Raw genomic sequence first — 12,377 nt, forward strand, 5'->3', positions numbered from 1 at the left:
CAGACTTGTCTCTGTATCTGCCAGTGATCATGTCCAGGACTTCCCAGCTACGTGACAGCTCCTTACGAGATGCTCTCACCATGCCATCCAGGCATTCTCTGGGCACAGGCAAACAACCCCCATGCTCTGAGCAGACCATAGCTCTTGGTGGGGAAAGGAAAACATTGGTGGAATCCTGGATGTATGGCAGTCCTGGTAGAGGAGAAAGCTGCTGAACAAGAACTTGGCATTCCTCTTCCTGTATCTCATCTACACCTTGTTCACTCAACTGAAACCCAAGGGTGGCACAGTCAGTTTCCCATTTGTATGTCAGTCCCATATGTGTGTTTGTGGGGGAGGAGGGACATGTCTCTGGACAAAAGCACCTGTGCTGCTGCCTACAGAAAGGCCAGTCACAGAAAAAACGAGATCGACTGACAATTCGAAGGAAACAGATTCCAGTGTTCAAATTGCAAAGTCACAGCCACATCACCTGCAGATCAACATGAAAAGAAGCGAAGAATTTACTGGAAGCCATTTAGTATCATCATTTGTAGATTAACTCAGCACTGAACTCTGTTTGGGCAAGTACCATCGAACTCCTCACCTCCTCCATGCTTTGGGTAGCCTCCCTGTTCTTTTCCTACGCTACACTAGGTATTGAGGCAGCCAGGCCAGTGCTGCGGGACTTCTCTCTTCGGTGTGTATTGCAAAGTGCTGTTTTACTGCCACTGCTCACACAGCAGTCGACACTGAAGGTAAAACGGGCGAGTGCACACAGATCTACCCTCTCCTCTGCCCAAAGTTAGTGGTCAGACTTGCCTTGCAGCACCCACCCACACTTTCCAGTTGTCAAGGAAAGTAGACAAAGCCAGTAAACTTCCATCTTACTATACTACTTATTCAGAAGTAATAATTTCAAAAGTCACTATGCGGGACTGTTGCAAAATAAGCAAAGCTGTCTGTAAAGATAGCAAAGAGACCTATGCAGACCTAAAACATACATTACTGAGTTTAAACACAGTAGGAATTTAACTAATCTTCGTGTACTCTGCAACGTCACCTACCATCAGCGAGACCTGTCTGCCACGGTTTGGTCTTCTTCCTTCTCAACTTCAGAGGCCAAAGTAGCTCAGATGTTTTGGTCACGGGGAAGACAAAGAGCCAGTGGTCACATTTCCTTACTAAGGGCTCTAACATCAATGTTAGAGGACCACGCTTCAGGCATTTAACAAATCACCACTTCTGCCATTCTCTTTACACACTCAACTACAAAAAGAGGAATAAAAAGACTAGATACATACTGAACAGCTAATCCATAGCACCCTATATACAAATGTCTGACACAGAACAAACAGCTTAAAATGTCACAGGAAAGTGACCGTGCCTGTATATATCACTGCAAAATGCTGTCTCTCACTGAGATTTTTTTTATTGAATGCATGGTGTTAAGGCCATTTAAAAACCCTCTCGCAAACACAAGACCTTACCAGCACCCTCAGGACCCTAGCAGCCCCACTAGGGCTTTACCCACTTTCCCAAACAAAGAAGAGCTTGGCTGTGCAAATGACTCCCTTAGGGACACGCTGCACAACCCCTCTGACTTACTTTTACTTCTTCAATACTACTACTGTAAATACACTGAACGCTAGTAATAAATAAATTATTCAAATATTCGGTCTCTATGGAAGCACCACATGAATTATCTTCCTGAAAAGAAACTCATGAAGACATTGTCAGGTACCCTTCATGAGGGAATAAAAGAAGAAGAAGGAGGAGGAGGAAGAGCATAAGAAAAAGCTCACTTAGATAGTAACATCATGTGAATAAGAAGTGATTTATTGTAACAAGGAGAGATTGTAGATTTGCTGTTAAATTAACACATCGACCAACACCAAAGTCACCAGCAAACACAGAGCATGACTGTCAACACAGTTTCAAAGAGGGTAGAATGGGAACTCTGAGGAGCCAAATTTGAAGAGAAAACATGGTGAAATCTAAAGGTTTCATGACCTTCAGATGAAAGTAACTGAATTGGAACTAAACTGGACACTCAAAACACCAGATCTCCAAACAAAACAGTCATTTACAGAGTTAAACAGTTAATCTCCAAATGGATCTCAAAGTAAGGAGCTTAATTGAAGCTTCAATGGGAAAATAACACCCTGAAACAAAAACTGAAACACAATTCCCTGCAAAAGCTAACAAACAGTACTGTTGCTTATCAGTTAGGTTCCCCTTGTTTAGGGTTCTCCCATTAGTGGAGCATCAGAATACGATACAGAAACAGTAATTTGTAGACTGACAGCTCTGGGCAGCAAGAAGCACTATTATCCTCATTTCATTCAGCAGAAACCCAAGGAATTATAACCCTCAAAGAAAAAAAAAAGGTGTTTAGAGTCTTGGCCAACTTGAGACATCTCAATATGCATTAACAAACAAACACTCAGTTGGATTTGGGCATAAGGATCTTGCCCAAGGTTGTGCTATAGATCACAGCACCCAAGTCTACCAACCCTAAGGCTGGACTGTCTTGCATTCCTTTCGGCCTTTCTTCTTATGGTCATCATTGCATTTAAGTATTATTTAATATTAAATTATCTATAATACATATGGTACCTTGCTATGTTGGTTTTTCTTTGCACCTCTAGGTAGTAGAAGAAAACAGACATTTCTCTCCAAGTTTGGTCTTCTTTTGAGTTGTAAGACACGCAATTCTGAAAATTAAATGCATGTGGGATTTACTGAATCCTCTTGTCTTTCAGCTCTCCCCTGCTCCTCCTCTCCTCACCCCCGTTACCACCAGCAGGTATGAATACCTTGTGGTCCAGGATGGGCTGCACCTCTCACCCACATGCCCAGGGCTTGCACCTGTCCTGCTTGAGCAGTGGAAAGAGCAGGTGAATGGAATCTCCACCAGCAGAAAGCAGCCCACTGTGCCTGCAGCAGCCCTTAGGTATTTGTTGGCAGGTGCTGACAAACGCATCCCAATTTTTCACATTATTAGAGAGAAAATGTGTATGGATGCATGCACGCAGTTGTCTTCTCTTTGTGAATTTGTTGTCAACTTTCATCTTGAAGGTAACGATAACAATTCCTCCCAGAGCTCTCTAGAGAAAAGACTGAGTAGCTGGTATGGGCAATACTTGTCCAAATAAACCGGTCCCTGCCGTCGTTATATTTTTATCCTAATGTCACTACTAACATAAAAACAAAGGCTGGATGTCTTTATTTACAAAAGCAATTGATTGTAACTTAGCCTCTGCAAGGAAAACCATCAACAGTTGCCCACTTTCTGCTGTCTCTCCCCTGGCTTATTTCCACCTCAGCAAATGATTCTATTAATAGCTAACACTTGGAAATGCGAAGTCCCAAATCTGCTCTCTCATTTCTTAGAACTACTCAATGGACAATGGATTAAATGGCCTGTTTGGTAATTTCAAGGATTCTCAAGCTTATTAGAGAAGAAAAAGATCTCTGTACAAAAGTGTGCATGTGTTCATAAATGAGCTGGTTCCCCATCTTTTTATGGGCTTCTCAAGTCTGGTCTGTCCACATTTAGTACAAAATACACTTTCTGAATTAGGGATGCAGTTTTCTTGTTCCCTCAAATAAATCGCCATTCTCATCCAAGAGTAAAGTGATCCATGTGCTTTGCCCATTTCCTTAAAGTCTCATGTTATGGTCAGGTATCAGATGTCTGCATACTAAAACGTAACAGCCACCCCTTAGATTGAGGGCATCAAGGGTCAATGCAGCAGCAGTGCCCCGAGTATCCATTTCCACTCTGCAACAAACTGCGGAGTCACTGTCTCATGCTGGTTTTGGTGACAACTGACCCTGTGAAGACAGTGTCTTCCAACTCTTTCCTGCTAGAGCTCCTCACTAGTGGTGCCAGCTACAGCCATGACAGCTGGACCAAGGCAGATGGTCTTCCATGGGCTGCTGGAAGCATCAGTCGGAGATGAAAGTGTCTCATACAGTGCTTTCTCGGAGAAGAAGAGGCCAAGCCATCCCCATGTAAACATCCTATCACTTGCTGTGTTCTGGAGTATGAGGATGCCTGTTCCCTGCAGCCCAGTAGAGAGAGAACAAAGCAGCTTGTGCGGTACGTGGAAGACAGTCCCTCTTTTCTCAGGCTCCCTCAGCCAAGAGGGACTGGAGTCCACACGTTACTTCACTCTTCCCCTCCTCTGTTGTGCAAATGGGTAGAACGTTTTGCCAATCTTTTTTTCCATCCTAATTAAAAAAGAACCACAGCTTCAAAGTAAAACAAAGCCGTCTGAATTCAGTTCACCGACTGCTGCAATCCTGTTCACAGGTGTGAATCCAGGTCTGTAGGATCTCCAGCACATGATCTATCTTTGATTTAACTTTTACAGGCAGCAGATTTAAACTGTACTGATCATCAAAGGAGGAAGTTGAGGACCTTGCTCACACAAAAAAGCAGACAGCACAGCAAGGATCATGGCTGTACCTCCAGTTGGTCAGGAAGTGCTGGAAGCAGCAATCCAAGGCGGACCATCTAGTCACAGTGATGAGGGCTGTCTTTATTTTCAGCTCCAACAGCAATAGGGGCTGGATGACCCAGGCTCACTTTCCTTCCCTGGGTGATAAGCACTCACTGTGCTACCACAAGGGCCTGCTTCTGCCAGGCTTTGACCAGAAACTCAGGAAGCTTACCCAAGAACTGCGTTAAGCCTGGTAGATGTATACTTGCTGTAAACCAGAGGGGAGGCATTGCTTTATGTCAGCCGCTGCCCAGTCATGGGGCTCTTGCATCTTCTGGGGCAACTCTGGCAGCTCTTACACTTGTTTCAATCCCCACCGCAGTAGTGACAGCAGATGCAGATCATGGTTTTCACGGCACAGCGACTGTTTCTGTGCCAGCTGTAATTATACCCACAAGCACCTTCTATGTACACCTCCTTGCAACTCAGGACAGACCAAATTTCATGTGAAAAGACATAGTAATATGTTGCATTTAGTTCATTAAAGTGTGAGGGCAAATAAGACAAAAGAGAGAGCGGTAAGTTCGGTATTCTTTCTTCCTTAAATGAGAGTTGTATCTTTTAGAAACAAACCAAATGCCTCCACAGTCCAGTTACATCTTACAGGTGGCACTCAGCAACTGGAATTTACATGACTGCTGCTAAAAGTTAATTTGGAGATCTATTTTTAGTTTATTCAGGGAGAATGTTAGATATATTGAGAGCAAAATAGTTTTAATATTACGATTGATCTGTGAGGAACTGCACCGTCAAGTCTGCAACATGAGCTTGATATCAAAGACCAGAGCAGAGGCAACGAAACTGACCTTACCTGAACATAATGCATTAGTTTCAACTTCTTCAAGTTAACATCATTATGTCCCCCACTTATCTCACCTAGCATGCGTTCCTGCAGAGTTCAGAATACATCTAGACCTTTGCAACTGTAAAGACTTTTCCCTGCCATACATCTTAGTAAATAAAAATGGATGTGTTAGGGCAGCTGAGAACAGAAAAAAACACGGGAACAAAGGCTTCCCATAGAGCTGGTTTAAAAAAATTAAGCTGCAACTTGAAACAAAAACACAGTATGTACAATAACAACCTGCAAAAACTGATAGTAGTAGTAGTAAAGCAGTAAGAGCAAAAACCTGTTTTATCTGGGAATCCTGAAAGCTAGAATGCAGCAATCCCCATAGACGTACAAGTAAGTTTTGAGAGAAAGCATCAGTCTGGTAAGGCTGAAGGTCCTACCTATATTAAGCTCTGCATGCGACTTTATGAGAAGACCAAAGAGCACAAGGGTATAAGGAGCAATCCTCAATGAGCAGACTGAGCTCAAAATTTCAAAAAGCACCTGAGCAGGTGACTTACCTAACACAAAAAATACGTATTTTTTTTTTTATCAGAGAGTTAATGCTAGGAACAGCAGCACCATGATCCTCAAAAAAGAAACTGAGGTAGCCATCTTGTACCTAATAAAATGATATGCAAAAAGAAAACAACATATATATTTATTTTTTGTTCAAAATTCTTCAACAAAGTACAGCCAGAAAGGAACAAAGAATTAATCCTGCTCATGTAAAAGACATTAAGGACACAGAACTAGCTAAAATGAGTTTTAGCTTCCTTTTCTCTTCCTTTGCTATTCTGAGGTACACAGACAACTGGTTTCTCAGTCGCTTTCTCTGGAGAGATATGTTAAATGCTTTATAACGGTTAAGATTACTTTGCCAAGCAGTTCAGGTACAAAACAAATGGAAATCAGGAGAGTCTACAAGTCTTTCTTGGCTAAAAGAAGTACTACTTACATTGCGGAATTTTTTTCTCTTCATTCTCCAGACCACAAAAAGCGCATTTTCCTTAATAACTCCGAAGAAATGAGGCATGACAAGTGCACATGAATAACACATTTACTAAAATTCCAGAATTATTCTGTATTATTGTCTATAACACACACTGAACATTCTTTTCAAATGAAGTACAACATTTATCAAGTAATAACAGTTTTAAATCTCTTTGTTACCTAAACTTTTGCCAATCAAAAGGCACTACTATAACTTGAAACCAATAATTGAGTCAATTTTTCATTCTCCTGTTTGCATTAAGCTGGATATAAGCACTGGAAAAAAAAAACAACTTAAGATGGTCATGTAAGGTAGGACTTGACAAGCCTCTCCCACCCCTCATCTCACACCTCCCTGCACCTGCTACCATTCCTCTACACAGGTCTTCTCAAAAAACACAGTCAGAAGCAGCAAAGAGGTGGATGCACTATTTCCACGCAAACTGCTGAAGCCTGTATGTGAAACAACTCATTGTAGGGAAAAATTAAGGAAGGCAAAGATGGCAGAAAGAAGACATAAAGGCCTGGCTGAGTTATTTTCTTGCTTAAAATTAAAACCAGGAAATGTTAAAAGATTACTTTAATGAGGTTTTTCTTCACACTTCTCATCCTTCCAACCTCAGTATCATGCATATTAGAGTTCAAATTTGCTGTGTTTTCCACTTTAAATGACAACACAGAATGGCAACTCAGTTAAAGGTCTGTTAGGCTTTGTAAGTTGCTTGAAAAGACAGTCACCTCTCTCTTTGTCTCTTATTTCTTTAATATGCTGAAATGTTTTGAACTTTTAAGTTTTCTCCTTCCAATTTTGAAGGGAGACCAGAGGGCAAAGGATAAAAGGGTGGCGAACACCATACTCTTCTTTATTGGAGAAGGCTTTAAGCAACAACTGAGATAGGAAGGACTTACAAAATAGTTCTTATTAATTCCTGGATATCTTGTATCCTAAGAAGAGGCAAAAAAATTGTGCCATACAGACTTGACAGAGTAGCTCACATTCTATGAACTCAAATTACAAAGACTGTATGTGCAGGCAGACATTTAAAACTGGGACTGTTGAACTGAAAACAAACCAAGCACATCCATTCACAATAGTTTCTTTTTTTTTTTCAAAACCAAAAAACCCAACCAACCAAACAAAAAAATCTAGTTCTTTCCATTATGAAGGACTGCAAACATACCAGATCTATTAAGACGAAAGCCAAAAGCTGCCAAACTCCACAATTTATTTCTTAACACTAGGAGATGGTATAATCTGAATGCTTTAATGTATTTAAAATTTGAACAAATTTCAGCATAGATATAGCAGAAAGATCCAAATTCTTAGATATGTGCAAGGAATCAGTTGAAAAATATTCTGAGGTAAACTACAGATGTTGGATTAATTTGGTGTGTGGAAGGTAAGCAAAACTGACTGCCAATTATTAGCTTGTAAGCTTAGTTGTGAGTAAGGCTCCATCCTAGGTAATTTAGATAAATATTCTGGAGAACATTATACAGCATCTTCTGCCAGAAAGAAGGCCAGAAAACTCTTGGCACCATAAGAATGAACACAAAACAGAGACACTTCATGGACATATACTTGCAAAGACCACAAAACCATCCAAAATGGTGTAAGATACTTTTGTACCATAAACAAATGCATGCAGTCTGGGGAAAGACCCTTCTGTGTTCCCAAGACGCTTCCATTACGAGTGATGATAGTTCTGCATACTCAATGGTAGAAATATAAACACTCTTAGCAGGGAGTAATGATTTTAAAGTCTGGTAAGATAGACTGAAAATCTTCACCTACCAAAACTGCAGTCATATAGCTTCTGTTTATATTGTCCACCCAATGGAAATAAGATATTTAGCATTCCTCTATGAATATAAGCATTACTAAACATGGTAGGTTTATTGAGACAAATGCTCTGCCGCTGTTTTCCCCACTACAGCACTGTACCTACCTTTGGGTACATTTTGCTATCAGCACAATTAGGGAGTAAAAGAAAGGATCTCTCTCAAGGAACAACTTTGTTTCATCCATAGAGCTAAAAGCAGTGTTTCTGGAACATTTCTTTATGGGCATTCTTTAACCACACAAAGGGGGGTGGGGGAGGAGACGCCCTTTGCCATATTTTATAGTAATCAAATTAATATCTGAAGAAAGAAAAAACCCAGCAACTTTCGTAGACTACACTCACTGTATGTAGTAAATCATCATTTTCAAGGCACCAAATGCACAATAAAGGAGACAGGTTAAAGGAAACAAAAAACATTCGGTTATTTCCTGCCCAGTTAATATTACAAAAGCTGTGCAATTTGCAAGAGGTACTTGTTAAGTAGAACAGTTATTCCAAGGTGTGGTATCCATCACCTACCTTGTAGAAGGGCTCCATTTCTCTTGAAAAAGGTGCTTCCTGGCCAAATGGGTGGACCTGATGTGCTAAAGGTAATAAGAAATAAGCGTAAGAAAAATCCCATTTATATTAAACAATTATAAGTTACTATTTGCATGAATTCTGTTTTGCTTTCAACGCTGATGTAACATCACGGCATTTTTGCCTTCAAGCAAGGGTCTAAAATTTCACATTAGAAATTGGTTAATTTGAGTCAAGATTCATATTCTCTAAACAAGAAAAAACCTCCTCAGGAAAGCACACACCACGCTTTCTTAGAGGAAGAGAGGAAAAAAAAAAAGCAACCTGGAATGAATAATAAAAAACCCACCCAAATCAAACACATTTACTGAACTCTCAGTACGGCAAAATATACACCTTTTCCCAAAGCCATCTGCTAAAACCTCAAATTCTTTATGGCTTTTATTCAGCCATGACAATGTGCCACCCCAGCTAACGCATCCACCTGGAAAAGCCTTAGCCAGGCACGGAGCGGTGCCTGTGCCTCAGCCACCCTGCCCACCGAACCCCCTCGCACGCCGGTCGCCTCACTGTGTCTGAAAACACACAGCTCAGCGAGCTGCCCACAAGCACTGGCATTAGCGAAGCTTGGCCTTTGCCATGCACGTGTGCTCGGTGACTGTAGCGGCTCCTGCGAGTCCCCCAGCGGGGTTGGTGGCCATGGCGGACCCTTGGGTGCCTGGCATGTGCGAGTGCCCACCTGAACTGGAGCCCTCTCCTGACCTCGGGCCACCGCCAGGCCCCGCTCTGTCTTTGCCTCCTGCTCCCATGGTGGCTGCCCGACGGTAATGGCCTCCAAGAGGCGTCTCCTCTGACCAGCACAGCTGAAGGTGGAGAACGGATTCAAACGCGGGAAAAGGGAAGAGGAACAAGAGGGAACATCGCTGTGATCCTCCAAACCTTGTTTCCTTTGTTGCCTCAGCACAGCCCCACGGTGCTGCAGGCAACAGGATGGCAGAGCACCCGCTCCAACAGCCAGAGCAGAGGGGAGGCTGTGAGGGAGCGCCTCATGGCTGCCCGTGCCCCTCCTCAGTGGAGCACCACTGCGCCGACACCCCTCCAGAACAGCTCTCCTTCCTACAGCAGCCACGCCTGTTAACAGAAGGACCAAACTTCTCAGAAATAAAAGGTAACCTGGCTCTTTTCTTAACAGTGCAGGTGACTGTTGGCCAGGTGTGCCCCGGCTGGGGGGGGGCATCCTCAGTGGGGCAGGCACCACCTGCAGGAGTTCACTGATGTCATCCCAGGGCTCAGGCACAGCAAGTATTCTAGAAGCACAGTACCTAGCAGAAATCACTATGCTATCGATATATAAATAATTGCTATGCCCAAATTTGAGCACAAATTAAAAATAAGAGACTAAATATCTTTCAGTAAGACTGTTGTAAGGCACTGCCTATTTAAGGTAACCCACCTTCCACTTCAGAGGCAAATTGTGAACTAAGCCCAACATGCCACTTCTGTTCAAAGTTACTTTTGTCTCCTCTTGAGTTGACTACTGCTACACAAAATGCAATGAAATGGAAAACAGATGTTTGTCTATTACACTGACAACATAGGCAAAGTTCTGATAAAACGCCATATATAAAGAACACTGCTTTCACAATTATTCTGCAGACTCTTGTGCTAACATATAAAAACTTCACTGTGTTAAAATACAGACTGTAAAAGGATCCAAAGCAATTACATGAATAATAAAAGCCTTCAATACTCCTGAACAACAACAACAACCAAAAAAAAAAAAAAAAAAAAAGAGAGAGAGAGAAAAAAGGCGGGGGGGTGGGGAAGGAGCATGGAGACCTAGAGCAAAGCAACCAAAAAGAAGTTAAGTAGGTCTACATTCATAAGTGTTGGAGTGCTCTGGGGCATGCACTCATCTGAATACAGACGCTCACTTCATGGGTTTGATGTAACCAATTGTTTGCATTCCTTATAGTAAGCGCCAGCTCTTCAAGTGTAGCTCCTCAACTCACATGAAGGTCAAGAGCTGTTGAGGGCATTCATGCTCCTGTAGGACAGGCTCACAGTTTTATACTGTATCAGAGTCCACGATAATCTCTGGGACGGGACCCATCACACCACAAGTAGAAAGCCATACCGTAGTCTTCATACTGTACAAATTTGCCACAGAAATCAGAAATCACAGTATGGTAACTATATGCCATTCAAAAGCCCAAGAAAAAGAAGGTGAAATTTTGCAATGAAGCCATAGAAAAACTTTACTCCCAGGCTACCGTATGCCTGTACATGGGTAGAAGAGGGTTAAAGAAAGGAGAGGGGAAAGTGTATATATTTGAATAGACAAAATGTCTCCAATAGAGAAACAAAGCCATACTGATTTATCTTATTTTCCAGCTTGAAAAAAAGCCCAAGGCCCTCATAAAAAAACTCCATCTGATTCAGCACAAACCCACATGAACTGAGAAAATTAACTGTGCCTTCCCAGGGAAGGAAGCTAAAGAATTCAAGCATGTAAATTATGTACCACAGTGACCGGTCAAGCCTTTCAAACAACAAACTTCTGTGTTTTCAGGGCTTTGCTGAAGTTAAGCTGTGCCTGATCTGTGTTGGATAAATTCTTTTTCTGTTCACAAACTTTGGCACGTGAAGTCTCAGAGGGTATTAATTATTAAAACATACTTCAAGTTGAGAAATGACAGAGTTAAACTCTCCCTTTAAAGTGTTCAAAAGCTGCTTCCTCCCTGTTCCAGATTAAGAAACCATTTGGAGAAGTTAATTCTTCTAAAGACAATCTACAACAAAAAAACAATTAGTCCATCCCAGGTGTTTTTTCCAACTAATTGTTTCTTCAGTGTAGTCCGTAAGCTACCAGAGAAAAGTGGCTGGTTCTCCTATAGAAGTACAGCATATTTTGTATTTAGAAAAAATAGAAACTCAAAACCTGGTTTTAGAATTTTCTTTTGTAATCAATACATGCTGTAAGATTACTATTTACGCAATTAGCATTATTGATGGAGCTTTCCCCAAAACTTATGAACTAAACACACTCACTAAAGTAATATTTGATTTCTAATAAATCCCCACACAGCTACTAGAAGAAAAGCAGTAACCAGTTTGAACTGTTACATCAGTGCGAAGAAACCTGTGGCCCAATACATTTGTAGTATGCACAGGTCTAGACTGACTTAACTTCCAGATGAGATGAGCACAGGGCACTTGGAGGGTGGGTGGGGGAGAGGCAGACTTGAATCGATTATAAAGATTTTAAACAAGTATCTTTAAAGAACATGAATTAGTATAGTTTATGGATAAGATGACAAGTGAAACGCCAACAGTTACCTGTCAAGGACTGTTGGTTTGATTTGCAGGAAACACTACCGTTTCAAACATACCTGCAGCCAAAAGGATATCCAGGCTGCAACAGGATTTGTAGCAAATGCATAAAACAGGATCCAGGAGCGTGAGTCCACATCCATCCAGTGCATCATCCACCTCTCTGTAGCACAGCCATTGTCACTACAGCATCTGTGCATCACCGCAGGGAACAAATGAAGTACTCGCATGCTTGCTGAAAACGAGTAGCTGAGATAACTAACAACTAGCAGTGTTGTAACCTGTGAGCATCTGCTTGTGTTGAAATGAGATACCTGGAACTAGGAGCTACCCCTGATCAAACCCAGCCTTTCCTGGGGATTCGCT

At 41.8% G+C, this 12,377-nt stretch overlaps 1 protein-coding gene across 10 annotated transcripts in view; it reads right to left on the reverse strand.

Annotated features, from left to right (window-relative positions):
* The window catches only part of FOXN3 (forkhead box N3), a 212,151-nt gene that overhangs the window by 67,783 nt on the left and 131,991 nt on the right, over window positions 1-12,377 (reverse strand). For all 10 annotated transcript variants that reach the window (XM_055814567.1, XM_055795573.1, XM_055808535.1 and 7 more), the window contains one exon: window positions 8,679-8,743. In XM_055814567.1, coding sequence (XP_055670542.1) covers window positions 8,679-8,743 — 65 coding nt within the window. The remainder of the gene's footprint in view (window positions 1-8,678; window positions 8,744-12,377) is intronic.

The sequence above is a fragment of the Falco peregrinus genome, chromosome 1 (genome assembly GCF_023634155.1).
Source record: "Falco peregrinus isolate bFalPer1 chromosome 1, bFalPer1.pri, whole genome shotgun sequence".
NCBI lineage: Eukaryota > Metazoa > Chordata > Aves > Falconiformes > Falconidae > Falco > Falco peregrinus.